The sequence below is a fragment of the Pyrus communis genome, chromosome 16, assembly GCF_963583255.1.
Source record: "Pyrus communis chromosome 16, drPyrComm1.1, whole genome shotgun sequence".
Taxonomy (NCBI): Eukaryota; Viridiplantae; Streptophyta; class Magnoliopsida; order Rosales; family Rosaceae; genus Pyrus; species Pyrus communis.
Genome location: NC_084818.1, coordinates 4,337,823 through 4,352,905, shown reverse-complemented (window position 1 = coordinate 4,352,905; position 15,083 = coordinate 4,337,823). Strand labels below are relative to the sequence as shown.

The 15,083-nt window shown below is 36.8% G+C and overlaps 3 protein-coding genes across 3 annotated transcripts; 1 reads left to right on the top strand and 2 right to left on the bottom strand.

Moving 5' to 3' along the window:
- Positions 1 to 1,708: 1,708 nt before the first annotated feature.
- LOC137720588 (uncharacterized) lies at positions 1,709 to 4,393 on the bottom strand. The gene is made up of 3 exons (XM_068459679.1): positions 3,470 to 4,393; positions 2,815 to 3,087; positions 1,709 to 2,391 (listed from the first exon to the last, which is right to left on the bottom strand). The coding sequence occupies exons 1-3, from the start codon at positions 3,983 to 3,985 to the stop codon at positions 2,122 to 2,124; spliced, it is 1,059 nt and encodes a 352-aa protein (XP_068315780.1). The 5' UTR covers positions 3,986 to 4,393; the 3' UTR covers positions 1,709 to 2,121.
- A 796-nt stretch (positions 4,394 to 5,189) lies between these two features.
- On the bottom strand, positions 5,190 to 7,025 carry LOC137720589 (large ribosomal subunit protein uL16-like). Its single transcript, XM_068459680.1, has 4 exons — positions 6,981 to 7,025; positions 5,955 to 6,456; positions 5,601 to 5,682; positions 5,190 to 5,428 (listed from the first exon to the last, which is right to left on the bottom strand). The coding sequence occupies exons 1-4, from the start codon at positions 6,988 to 6,990 to the stop codon at positions 5,348 to 5,350; spliced, it is 675 nt and encodes a 224-aa protein (XP_068315781.1). The 5' UTR covers positions 6,991 to 7,025; the 3' UTR covers positions 5,190 to 5,347.
- An 845-nt stretch (positions 7,026 to 7,870) lies between these two features.
- LOC137720332 (hydroxyacylglutathione hydrolase cytoplasmic) lies at positions 7,871 to 10,557 on the top strand. The gene is made up of 7 exons (XM_068459384.1): positions 7,871 to 8,018; positions 8,134 to 8,256; positions 8,766 to 8,927; positions 9,353 to 9,431; positions 9,668 to 9,781; positions 9,875 to 10,051; positions 10,233 to 10,557. The coding sequence occupies exons 1-7, from the start codon at positions 7,972 to 7,974 to the stop codon at positions 10,305 to 10,307; spliced, it is 777 nt and encodes a 258-aa protein (XP_068315485.1). The 5' UTR covers positions 7,871 to 7,971; the 3' UTR covers positions 10,308 to 10,557.
- The last annotated feature ends 4,526 nt before the right edge of the window (positions 10,558 to 15,083 follow it).

Below are 15,083 nucleotides of genomic sequence, written 5' to 3'. Positions count from 1 at the left end.
TTGCTATTCTCGTATTTGATGGAAAGAGATCATCTCCAGATCTCTTCCACCAAATCAATAAATATGAGCCCTATCCAAAGGCTAAAAAGAGGAGGCCCCTTTAAAAGTTATAATAACTTTAGCCGTTAGATCAAATTTCAAGAGTTCAAATTTATTGATTAGGTAGATTTGGTGGAAAGGGATCCGTCTGTATTTGATATCCTTTCTCTGGTGATGTTATCAAGCTAATGTTATTTAGACAACCACTGCAGTGCGATGGACGGACAAACTCACACCGCGTGACAGTTCTTTCACTTGCAGTTGCAAGGGACTATTTTGTAGGGTTGTACACTACGGACAACAGTGAGTGAGATAGAATTAGGGTTTTCATTCTAATAATACGGAATTCGGTGTAAGAGTTTTTAACACTTATATTATTGAATCAGACATTACATGACGATGAACCTGTTATATGTAAATTGCTCTCAAGAAGAAGAGGGCTGGTTTGTAGGGGTAGGCACTTAGAACCGAAAACCGAAACCGAAACACGAACCAAATCGAACCGCATCGAACGGTTTGATTTTGCGATTTTGAAACCTAACCGCAACATAGAAAACGGTTTGATTTCGGTTTTGGCTTTTGAAAACCGCACCGAAACCGAACCGCACCGCAAATATTAATAAATATTTAATTAAATGTCCATATTAGATTTCATGTTTTAATTGGTTGTTTATTAGAATCTATACACTTAGTACGGACTCAACCACACTAGAATATCATCATTCATCACTTTCTTTCATTCATTAACTTGAAGGACCTTTGTTATTTTATACCATCACACACACATATATGTATAAGGGTGGACTAATCTTGTTATCAACAGTCGAACAATGATCTAATGAAGTCCACCCATTTGAAGCATGATATCACATATTCTAATATGAAAGTTTCGCTCACATTTAATGAATTCAAATTTATTCAACTTGTTTTATGATAAACATTGTTAGGGACATCCTTTTGTTGCACAAACATGTTTTAACATCACAACTGCATGCAACATGCTAATTGTTTACATAACAAATGTCTTTTTCCTATTGCTATTGGGAAATGCTTATTAGTATGTTAAATTGCAAATTGTACATTTTTTCTTAAAAATCAAACCGAAACCGTTTGAAATCGCACCAAACTGAACCAAACGGTTTGGTTTCATTTCAGTTTTGGCTTCAAAATCACACCAAACCGAACCGCAAAAAAATTCGGTTTCGATTTCGGTTTCACTCAAAACTACACCAAACAAAACCGTGCCCACCCCTACTGGTTTGTGTGTTCCGGCACATGGGCTATGTGGTTTGGAAGCCCATACTGAAGTTTTTCTCCGACTTCGCATATTAGTCTTTGCAGTTTCATGGATTATGGTTCAACACCATAGGAGCTTTGAGAACTGAAGCAGATTTAAGAGTGAACTTTATAAGATCATGGGCCGGTTCATTGTTTGTTAATTTCATGGAGAAATTGAAAGTTTCAATCACAAATGCCCGCATACCTCCGAAGAATATGGCTTAAATATTACATCTTATAACGTAAAACTAAAAGTGATTTATGGCTTCTCCCAACAGCTTTAGGTGTTTTCTGCAGTCCCAAATGGGAGAGCAACCTACATGGAGCGGACGCTACAGCAGTGTATGTAAGCCCTTCCCAAATGGAAGGGACACTCACTTGAAAAGAAGAATCGAATTAACTATGTTTGGAGACCAAGCAAGAGCTCGAATCGAAAGTGCTGGAAAATTACAAGACCCTTCACCCTTCATCCACATAAAAAACAGTCAAAACAATCGGAAGTAAGATCACAAAGTTTCGAAAGAGGATGAATATTACAAATCAGAGAAACAAAGAATCAAAGCCATTCTTTTTGCTTCAGCTGTTAGTCTGTCATTTTTATTTGCCTCTTTGGGGCCATCTTAACTTCGAAATTTCCAAAGCTGGCTGTTTGTGGTACAAGGTAACTTCAACCAGTAAAACTCAACTCTGCAAAACAATGCAAGGGTAGCCGACACCAACAATCTGATATGATGGCCGAAGACTTGCGCATTATTTACAAACTCCTGTATTTGGAAGGGGCATGAACACAATCTAGAAAAACAATCACCGTGACGGGGTCTTTTCAAGCTTTTCAATTTCTTCATGGTGCTTTCTTTCGGCCTCCTGAAGTGCTTTTTCAGCATCCTCCTCTTCTTCAATCTGGTCAAGATTATCGAATTCCTTGGATGCAGCCATTGCTTTCACAACCGGATCTCTAAGCTCAGCTATAAGTCCACCGCCAACTTTGTACTCTTCTTCATCGCCAATCAGGAACAAACGCTGGTCAGGTCCTGATGCCATGGGAATGTCAACTGCCAGTAGCTTCATATCATACTGCATGAGAAGATGACACCCTTCAATGAGAAAAACTTGGCCATCCAAGTACCCTTCAAGTCATAAGATCAAAATATACGGCTTTTCAACACCCCCATCTACTAACTAACTAACTAATGCAAAGCATCATTTGATTAGTCATGTCCCAGAGCATGCACTCAATCTGCTCTGTTTGACAGGCACTCAATCTGTTGTTTAACGAGGAAACTTTTTACCAGAAGAATCACAGCACACACTGCAGTATAATTTTACCAAGATACATTCTCACAATGTACATTTACACACCATCAACCAGTGCATGAAATTAGTTTAGTTTCAACTTCTACTTGCAAGCACACAAGGAGATCAAGGAAGAAAATTGAAATAAAAACACATGTTTATGAAGAGAAATTTGGGAGCATCCAGCATAGCACAAATACAAACCTGGCCCTTTTTCTTCTTTACTTCTACACTAACCAGACCCTTCCTCTCAGAACCTCGCACAGGGAAAATGAGGAAACACCGCTTGCTCCTAAAAGTTGGCTTGAACTTCTTCAGTGTAACCCCACCTCCGGACATTACATAGGCTCTTAGATCTGATCCAGAGAGAGGAGCACCCATAACCTCGAGAATCCCAGCAGATGTATTAAGCTTCCTCATGGCAATTCTATAAACTTTATCAGGATTGATTGTGAATCTCGAGCGGATGTGAAGGCCCTAAGAGTAGTAAAAAAGAGCACATAACTCTCAAGTAGTAATCTATAACGAAAAGCAAGATTGTCCTCTACCAGGAAAACAAAGACACTGAATAAGAAAATATCACGATTTCAGTTCATGCTATCCTATGTGTAAAGGCTTCAACTTTTGATCATACATAGACTCCGAAAAACAGTAAAACTAAACCCATTGGAAAAGAATCTGAATAACTTCATTACAAATCCACCACTAGAGCTTGTAAACTATAGTTCTAAATCATTAACTTGAGTAGCAATTTGTGCATTCTTAGCTACTTATAAATCATTAAATTGACTAGCAATTTGTGCATTCTCAGCTACTTCTATGTCATTACAAGATCAGCTAGGGATTCAGAGGAACTTACAGCGAATGCGACAATGGCGGTAGAAAGGGCGAGGAAGCCATACTTGGCCATGCCTTCAGAGAGTCCAATGAAGGTGCTAGCAATCCCAAACATGAGCCGCCACAGCAGAGCACACACCAACACTGCGCCAATTCCCAACAGCACCAGATTGTTCCTCTTCCAGAACGCCTCAATCTGCAACCCAATGGCCCCCTGATACCGCGAGAAAGCCGATGACACCGCGGAGAGCGGCTTATCAAACACCTTCTTTGCATCGATTTTGCTGAAATTCGATGGCTTGACGGAGAAGAACCTCATGCCCAGGCCGTAACCGAGTCCCGGCCCGGAGTAGCCTCCGCCACCGCCGCCGGGAACTGGTTTTGGGTGAGAGGGGAATTGGGGAGGAGGCCCATTGGTGGAGTGGTAGCTCCTCCTGGCGGTGGAGAACGGAGGCGGAGACGGAGACGAGGGTTTTGAGATTTGATTGCGGTGGAATCTAAGCAGGCCTTGGATGATCCCAGACGAGGGTTTTGACATTTGAATTTTGGGTGTGCGTGTGATTTGGGGATTCGATTAGGGATTCGGATTCAGCTTCACCAAAATGCAGAGACTCCAGTCGGATTTCGATTTACCAAATTCAACGGCTTTTTTCCCCTGCCCGCATTTCCCACCATTAAAAATTGGTAATTTTCTTTGCACTCTTGCGTGAAGACTCGTAAGCGCGCGGTCATTTTTGGGAAGCCGCCATGGATTCTGGTAGGTAACCGTTGTTTCCAATGGAAAATGAAAAACCCTGCAAATGGACCTTAGCTCAATTGGGAGTTTGGTCAAAGTCTTAGCATTAGTGTGAGAAGCTGCGACATACGGGACTTGGCTACAGTTCTCACCCCATTTATTTTGAATTCAGATACCCTACGAATCTCGTCCAAAACCGACAGACTGCGTAATCAAGAAAGGGAGAGAAATTTCGACTCTTAATTTTTATAAGGTGGATCAGTGAGGTGAATTAACGATGATCGTAAAATTTGAGATGAGTAGTCCGACTCATTCAGTTTCTTAATTTCGAACTACAAGATTTGAAGAGGATTTCGATTCGTTTATTTATATGCTTTATTAAATACATTGTGGTACTGTAATTTTTCTAACTATTTTGAGCTAGATAATTGTACTATTGTCAATTTCCATAGAACAGACATGCTCGTCAACAATGAATCAAAAAGGTCAGAAATTAAGTGTATATGTGACTTCACTACTTGCTAATTATATACTAATCAATCTACGTGCTCAATCAAATCGGGATCAAATTATGATTCTTCCTTTTACAAAAATGAAATCTAACGAAAAGTTCAAAAAAACTTTAATTTTAATGAAAAAAAACAAATAAAGATGTAATAAATAATACCAGGAAAAAGGTAAAAATATGATTTTTCGTTAAAAATAAACAATACAGGAAGTATTTCGTTAAAACTTCCTTTAAAAAATAAGGCATAAGTAACTAGAACTGTTTAGGAGAATCAATGCACGAGGAGATGAATCTTGGATCCCAAGTCATGATAAATTGCACACTGTTTGTACCAAAAAATCAAGCCCTTGATACAAGGTTAACTCGAGCAACCGTGTTGCCAGTCCGACGGTGGTCGGGAGTCGAAATCGTTCACAGAAGAGTAGACCGACAGTGGTCAGGATGCAACGAGTGGCAAAATACCTCCAAAGAATGCACAACAAAATGATAAACCAAACATTCAGTGAAATGATACTGCATCTTTAGATAAGTCTAACCGGCGTTCACAAATCGCAAATACCAAATACCATATTCGTTTGATTCGAACCAGACGAACCCCAAAAGAAATACTCAGCATGAGTTCTACATAGATGCTACGACAAAAACAATATCATATTTCAAGCAGTCGATGAGGAAGGTTGAGTGAGGAATGCTTTTCCGGGTTGACGATTGGCCAGAGGACCATGGCATCCAAGAAGCTGCACAATCAAATATTAAGAATCATTAGGTACGAAGGGCTGCTCATACATGTAAACCTTTCGGACACTAAAGTAAGATGACAACACAGAAATCGGCATCCAACCTTTCCATTCTTGATAACTTGCATAACAAATAATAGAATGTACAATATAATGAAAAATCGTGTGTTACCTTAGCGTTAACACCATCTGGCTGGATTCGGCCTTCCTTCTTGTAATTCACATAATCAGCACGGCTAAACTTAGTGAAACCCCTGAGAGAAAGGATATCAAGAAGCATCAGCAATAAAAACTGAAAGATTCTTTCGTGAACAATGTCCCTAACAACTAATTGCAACTCTGAGTTCTGGTAGATAATTACTTTAAGGTTCCACCTAGAAATCTACTTATTTCCAATAAAATTTAAAGCCTATGGCACATTGATACCAAATTCCGTAAGAAGCATACCATCTCGAAAAAATCAAATTGCATCAAGGCTTGACCATGCAAGGCAGAAACATAAAAAGGCAAAATAACAAAAGCATACCACTTCCTGCTGACAATAATCTTCTGGCGACCAGGAAACTTGAACTTTGCGCGGCGGAGGGCCTCCTGTGCATGTTGACTGTTGCTATCCCTGCAGCGAACAGACAAGAGGACTTGCCCGATAGCAACTCGAGCACATGTTCCCAGTGGCTTGCCAAACGCACCTCTCATTCCAGTCTGGAGCCTATCAGCTCCAGCGCATGAAAGCATCTTGTTGATGCGCAGAACATGGAACGGATGCACCCTCACTCTCAAATGGAAAGTATCTTTCCCAGCATACTTTGTCATGTACTTGTTGCAAGCGATGCGAGCTGCCTCAAGCGCCTCACTCGAGACATTCTCCTTCTCCCAACTCACAAGATGGACACAGAAGGGGAACTCATCAACACCCCTCTTCTTCATTCCAACATCATAAATTCTGATCTTGGGATCAGGGACACCGCGACAGAAACGCGATTTCGGGTATGGCTTGTTCTTAATCTGCCTATAGCACCTCGCAGGCCCTACAACATTACCAACCAGAACCACATTATCACCAAAACATGATTACCGCACAAAAGACTTTACAAATATCCAATCTAAACGAATCGCATTTATACAAATCCAATTAAACAAACATACGATCTTCTCACGCAACAAAGAAATTGCAAAGTTTACACAGAAATTAATCATACTAAACCGAAATCACAGCATCTTAATAACAGATAATCTCAGTATTAACAAATTAATCACGTACAAAATAATCCCATTTCTGTGTTAAAAAACTGAAATCCACGTAAAAATCGTTTAGAAACATAAACTTCCAGATTAAGAACACAAAATTCAGAGAAAAATTACCAAAATCGGTTCGATTACAAGCACATAAGGTTAGATCGACATCAAAATCCATCCAGCACTAACAAAATGGTAAACTCGATTGGATCTTAACATACAAAATTCGATAGATACATGTATAATACATCGATGTGCGAAGAAGGAAGAAATAATAATAGGAAAAATAAGATAAAAGCAAGAAAGAAGGACTCACTCCTCCCCATGGCGAGCTCTTCGATTCTCCTCCTCCTGTTTACGCTTCAGGGAGGAACTCACCTCACAAACCTTATCGCGGGTATTTTATACTCCGCTCCCCGCGAAAACCCTACTCCGGCCCAAGTGTTTTCATCACAAAGGCCCAATTAGAGGCCCAAAATATTTTTAATTCGGGTCAACCGGGCTCTGAACTGTTGTGCGTCGGATTGCCTGCTTGCTGCCTGTTATGTATTTCATTCTTCAGCCCCCTGGTTGGTCCGCCTGTCTGCCCGATAATTTCTTATATGATCCGTTAACTCGATACAAAATAAAGGATTTTAGATCAATTTGTTCGGATAACTTGTTAAAAATCTATAAACATGTTGAATCGTTATCTGATCACTGTTAAGAACTCGATAACACATCGTTTATCAAAGGTAGACAATAGAAATGACAATTTCTTATCTGCTAATTCGATACAAAATGATACGACCTTTAAGGAATATTGTCGTTATAAAATCAACTATAAAGAACCTATTACGATAACCAATTTAACACGACTCGATTCATTAAGATACGGATATGATACAAAAAAGAAATGAACATGACAAACACATCCGTTTGCCAGACCTACTAGTAGTTGGAAAAGGATCCGAGGGATTTTAGGGATCCAGTGATCTCACTCATTCATCGCACACCGTGCGGTCAGAAATTAAATATGAATAATACCTAACAAAAACTAACCGTAAAATATACGATGATAAGATGAGATCACATGATCCCTAGAAAAAGGATCCGGCCCTAGTAGTTGGTATTAGCTTACACTTCTCGCCGCATGACTTACATAGCCTAGCGACACGTGTAAGTTAGTACCGACGTGGCCCTCCCTGCTGACTTCTTGTGTATTTCTTTTTTTTTCTTTTTTTTTTTCATTTCTTTAGCTGCTAGCTCCTGCCTGAACCGTTGACCACAGACCCGGAGGATTCCAGAAAATCTCCAAAAAAGGGACGATGAAAATCCATCACGTAGCTTGCTTGGAGGACAACTACTCATACCTGTAAGCCCGATTCCCCCCTTTTCATCTCAATTTCTGATTTTCCTAATTAGGGTTTTATCGATTAATTATGCTTAATTATTGCTCGGTTCTAAAATCAATTGTTCTTTGTGATTAGAATTATTGACGAGAGTACAAAAGAAGCGGCGGTTGTGGATCCAGTTGAGCCTGAGAAGGTTCTGAAAGCAGCCCAAGAACACGGCGTCGATATCAAGCTCGTCCTCACCACTCACCACCACTGGTTTGTTTAGACTTCATCATCCAGTTTACCATTCAATCCCTCATATTCATACCATATTTGTTTTGGGTATTTAATACTTTCCAGAAATGGATTTTGGGGATATATATCTTAGTTGGGTGGATGATTGAATATTTTTGCTCACCACCCCTCAAGTGGAGAGAATTTTCAGTGTGTGGAAACACGGCCGGGTACACGTCATGATGCCTGGAAAAAAAATTCAACTACTAGTGTTATGACACTTGTTGTATTGGGCCGTGTTACCAGCACACTAAAAAAGTTCTCCAAGTGATGGTGAAGCTCAACATCATGTTTATCACTGTTAGATGAGTTTAATTTTTGAGATATGTGCAATTGATAGACATGAATCTCAAAATTTAAACTCATCTAACGGTGATAAATATGGTGGTGAACGTTACCACAACTTGATGGTGGTGAGCAAAAATGCAGCCGGGTAAATGATATGGTTTAATTGTGTTTGCTGTTGTGCTGATACTGAACGTATGTGATAGGGACCACGCTGGTGGGAATGAAAAGATAAAGCTGTTGGTGCCGGTGATTAAGGTGTATGGCGGTTCTATTGATAATGTGAAGGGCTGCACCAATAAGGTGGAAAATGGTGATAAGATTTCGCTCGGGGCTGATGTTCATATATTGTGTCTTCACACACCTTGGTATACGCCTTCCTATAGATATAGATATTTCGTTCATCAGTATCTAATTTTCATAAATCTGCCATGTGATGACAATGTATTAGTCTCTGCACTAATTCCTTTCCTATTTTTGGACTCTGTGCTTTGAAAGTAGCAACAGCGTATCAGTGCCTTACGGGTACACGATTTTTTTCAAGTTCTGCATTTGTTTGGGATCGAAGCATGGGTGCATATAGTTGTGATAGAGAATAAGAAGCAATCTAAAAATATATTTGAGTCGTAGAACCAGCTGATCAATTGATTTGTTGCTTCCATGCTATCTTAGCAAATTGTAATTCTACATTTGCCCATTAAGCTTGATGGTTTATTTAGTGGATAATTTAACCTTTTCAATGTATGTGCCAAAACCTTTTCGATGTTTATAATTTCGGTCTTGCTTTCACCAGCCACACTAAAGGTCACATAAGTTATTATGTGACTAGCAAAGAGGGAGAGGACCCAGCTGTTTTTACTGGAGACACACTGGTAAGTTTGCATACTTGAGTTCCTTAGTCTAAGTTATTATCTGAATGCACTGTGCAAAATATATGAGTTATTGCCTTGCATAATGAAGTCAATATCTCATCTGTCATGGATTTCCAAATAGTTTTAAAAGCTAGATTTCATGAATGGTGTCAGTTTTGTGTGGGGGGCGGGCGGCTAGATTTTATCTTTAGCCCTTGCCTTTACCATTAGACATGTTCTGACTGTCCTGTGTGTAGTTCATTGCTGGTTGCGGGAAATTTTTCGAAGGAACCGCAGAGCAGATGCATCAGTCACTATGCGTAACTTTGGCTTCATTGCCAAAGCCAACCCGAGTTTACTGTGGCCACGAGGTAAAAGAAGACTCTGGTTATAGTGACATAGTCAATACTATTAGAAGTTGTATTCGGATCAGAAACTTAATGATATGTTTTGTATTTTTCCAGTACACTGTGAAGAACTTGCAATTTGCTCAAACGGTTGAACCGGACAATGCGAAGATAAAGCAGAAGCTATCATGGGCACAGCAGCAGCGTGAAGCAGGCCTTCCCACAGTTCCTTCAACCATCGAGGAAGAGATGGAGACAAACCCTTTTATCCGTGCCGATCTACCAGAGCTTCAGGTTTGCTTATTCTCCTACCATTTCATGGTTCGCAATTGGAATAAAATAACAGATGAAATCTTATGGAAACTGATATCACAGTTTGTAACTGAACCCGAAGTGTTGTCCAACAGCACGCATTTTATCGCCAAGTTGTGCCATACAATGCTTCCTTATGAAGAAATATTTACTTGTTTTACAGGAAAGGGTCGGTTGCAAAACTGCCGTTGAAGCTCTTCGGGAGATAAGGCAGCGGAAGGACAATTGGAGGGGCTAATTGACACTCCGTACATGTCATCTTTCTTTCGGTTTTTCGTTTCAACAGAAATCGGACCTTATATATGTAAAGACAATGTCTTTTGTTATTGTTACTTGTTGGTTGGACCATGAATGTCTGTAAAACATATGTCGACAGTCGACACCTAAAACGGTTCCTTTCCTTTTGATGTATAATTAGTGGCTTTATTATTGTTGGTTTCGGCCAACCTACCCCATGAGAGTGGGCAGGTAAGTTGATTATTGTTTGATTTCTGGTCTCTCTGAATTTTTTTTATTAAAATATAACTTAGTGGCGTCACTTAATAATACGGTCAGTTTGTTTCTCGTTAAAAATGAGTTTGAAACACATTATTACCGGTTCATTATGAGATGTAGATAATATTATTTGTTCGAAAAGCTTGGTGGGGCCTTTTCTGCTCCGACAAGTAGGGATGGGCAACGGTTATGGTGGGCAGGTAACTGCATACCCATTTACCTATAACCGCGTACCCGTTTACTTTTTTATTTTTACATGTCTACCTATTTTTTTAACAACTTGAAAATTAAAAACAAATTTGTCATAATTTACTTTTTTCTAACTATTAAACACCATTATAAGTACAGTTAACATGTATTTTTATATTAACGGCAATATTATTTATGAATTTATACGATGTCTCCCAATTATTTGACCGTCAATTTATTACAAGAATCATGCATAGTTATAGATTAATTAATATTTTTGTATACATATATATATATATGTATATATGTATGTAAATACGCATCAGTCTGCTAAAAGGCTAATTTGATAAATATTTGGATTTTTATCTAGAAACATATGTTCATCGATCCACGCCATTTAATCGATTTCTAATTTTGGGGTCAAATATTTATTGAAAACTCGAGGCCAATTAAATAGAGAGAGAGAGAGAGAGAGAGAGAGAGAGAGAGAGAGAGAGGTACACATCATCTAATAATAACATATTTTTAAATGTTCAAGATAATCATTATCTTGAATTAGTCAAAACTTCAAAAGACTCCAAAACAAAACTGTCGAACACTAATACTTAAGCACATTCAATCACATATATTAAACATTATCAACTATATTTTTCTCTTAAATGAAGCATAAATATATATATATATATGTATATTATATGGCCCTTTATAACCAAATATGTCTCGGGATACTAAACCTAGTTAGAAACTAATTTTTTTTTTTTTTTAGTTTTACATGTATTAAAAATAAACGGTTAAATAGGTACCCGTTTATAACCGCAGGTAATACCCATAATCCCTCATTTAAATTTCACGGGTAAATGGTTATACTCATAACCATTTATTTATCATTTATTTATCTAAACAGTTACCCATAACCATAACCGTCAAATTTAAATGGGCGGATAACTGCGGTTACCCATCCCTAGTGAGGATCTCCTGACCAAGCCCATCAGGCCGTTGAAATTTTATTCAACGGCTACAATTATTATAACTTTTAGAGGAGCCCCCTGTTTGTAGCCATTGGATAAAATTTCAACCGTCCGATGGGCTTGGTCAAGAGGATCCTCACCCTTTGCTTAGAAGAGGATCCTGATCCGCATGTTTTGATATGGATCTAATTTATTGCACAGTCATAGGTAGGGTCTAATAAGTAAAGCAATTAAAGTTTGAAAACAAAATTGCACCGATTGTCGTTGAATGTTTTATCATGACTCTTCCAGAATTAACATGGAACTTTAAGTTACACATCAAATCTCATCATTTCATAAAAAATTCTCATCTTTTTTAGTGTAAAATATATCGTTGTATTAAAAATAAAAATAAAAGTTACTCATCAAATCTCATCGTTTCATCAAAAACTCTATCCGGCTCTTGTTTTGAATTTTCCTCGCGATTCATGCATATTAGTATCCAAATTTGAATTTGAATTCGCATGAAGCTATGAGGACTATATGTAATTTTACATGTTTTCGTTGAGTCGTTTACAACAATCAGCTTCATTTTTTATAGTATTTGTTACAGGATTCTAGTCTACATGATTCGCGAGCATTATACATTGATTGTCTTATGTAAGTAATTGCTCAAGAGGCTTTCGACATTGATTGTGTTAGCTTCGGGGGCTTTTAACATTACCAAGATGGAGGACTACACCGTACTGTTAAAATCATGTAAAATTACTTATTCCACCATGATAGGTAGTTACAATACGATAGGTAGTTTAGCTTGTACAAGTACTTATATGGCAGGTAGTTCAGACTATAAAAGTACTTATATAATAGGTAGTTTAGATTATAAAAGATCAGTTGAAATCTAAGTTTATGCCGACTAATATTATAATATGATAGGTACTTTAACTTGTACAAGTACTTATATGACATGTACTTTAGACTGTAAAAGTACTTATATGATAGGTAGTTTAGATTGTAAAAGATCAGCTGAAATCTGGGTTTATGCCGACTAATAGGGTACATGAGTTAAAAAAAAATAGAAAAATAATATAACTAATAGCGAGACGCCCCCGCTCCCCCAAAAAAAAAAGAGATTTATAGGTGTTCACAATTTTGGAAATGTCCTAAATTAATTTTAGAAAATATGTGGTGCGAATCGAATGACTCTAACTTTAAGTTATAGCACACAGTTTTTTTGTGAAACAAAAAATTTTGAAATTTTTAGCTTTAAGAAATATTTTGCGTTGGAGTTAAGGAAAATATTGTAAAACCTTTGGATATGATTCTACCGATTATTAGGTCATAAAACTATTTTTTATTGATTCTTAAAGTGAGAAAATAGAAAAATATCCTTAAATTTGGGTTTTAAATCATTGATTACAAGTGTTTAAAAATGAATTATAATATATTTTGCAGATAAAAAATATATTTTGAAAAACACGAAGATGATAGTTTGTTGTTATGGTAAGAGAAATAAAAGAAACATTAACAAAATATTAAAAAAAAAAAAAAAACAAAAAAACAAAACAAAAACAAACAAACGCACTGGAAAAAAAAATTGAAAAAGGATAGATCGGTATGACGAGAGCGACTTTTAATGGAACTAGTCACTATCTTTCTAGCGATTATTCCCAAAGATAGTCGCTAGCAAAATACCGATCGTTTCATTTCTTTTTTTTTTTTTTTTTTCCCATTGAATAGCTATAGTAGAGTAAAATAGTAATCACAATACAAAGTATCAAATTAACAACAAAAAGTGCTAACACATGGAGTCCAAGTCATGGACCTAAATAAAAAAATAACTAAAAATTGGACTAATCTAATTGTTAGGGCATAAAATTTGGAAATGGATCATTTCCGGATCTCTTCTACTAAATACCCAATCACCTAATTCGGATCCTTGAAATTTAGTCCAACAGTTAAAGTTATTACAAGGGGCCCCCTGTTTGTAGTCGTTGGATCAAATTTCAAGGGTCTGGATTGATTGATTGGGTGGATTTGATGGAAGGAATCCGGATGGGATCTCTTTCCATAAAATTGGACCTATTTAAAGTTAGTTTATTTACACATAAAATATTTGTAAAGAATAAGTTAATTTAAACCACATATTAATGAAACTCTTTTTGTCAACTATAAGAAGGGGAAAAAATATTTTTATCTTGTATCACAAAATAAAATTATGGACAATAAAGTAATTTGCACAAACTAAATTTTACAGTAAGCTTCATTTTTTATAGTATTTGTTACAGGATTGTAGTCTACATGATTTGCGAGCATTATACATTGATTGTCTTATGTAAGTAATTGCTCCAGAGGCTTTTGACATTGATTGTGTTAGCTTCGGGGGCTTTTAACATTACCAAGATGGAGGACTACACCTTACTGTTAGAATCATGTAAAATTACTTATTCCACCATGATAGGTAGTTACAATACGATAGGTAGTTTAGCTTGTACAAGTACTTGTATGGCAGGTAGTTCAAACTGTAAAAGTACTTATATAATAGGTAGTTTAGATTATAAATGATCAGTTGAAATCTAAGTTTATGCCAACTAATATTATAATATGATAGGTACTTGAACTTGTACAAGTACTTATATGACATGTACTTTAGACTGTAAAAGTACTTATATGATAGGTAGTTTAGATTGTAAAAGATTAGCTGAAATCTGGGTTTATGCCGACTAATAGGGTACCTGAGTTAAAAAAAAAAAATAGAAAAATAATAAAACTAATAGCGAGCTGCCCCCCCCTCCCCCCAAAAAAAAAGAGATTTATAGGTGTTCACAATTTTGGAAATGTCCTAAATTAATTTTAGAAAATATGTGTTGTGAATCGGATGACTCTAACTTTAAGTTATAGCACACAGTTTTTTTGTGAAACAAAAAAATTTGAAATTTTTAGCTTTAAGAAATATTTTGCGTTGGAGTTAAAGAAAATATTGTAAAACCTTTGGATGTGATTCTACCGATTATTAGGTCATAAAACTATTTTTATTGATTCTTAAAGTGAGAAAATAGAAAAATATCCTTAAATTGGGTTTTAAATCATTGATTACAAGTGTTTAAAAATGAATTATAATATATTTTGCAGATAAAAAATATATTTTGAAAAACACGAAGATGATAGTTTGTTGTTATGGTAAGAGAAATAAAAGAAACATTAACAAAATATTAAAAAAATAAATAAAAACATAAAAAAACAAAAACAAACAAACACACTGGAAAAAAAAATTGAAAAATGATGGATCGGTATATACATAGCGACTGTTTTTGGAAATAGTCACTAGCTTTCTAGCGATTATCCTCAAACATAGTAGCTACCATAGTACCGATCGTTTCATT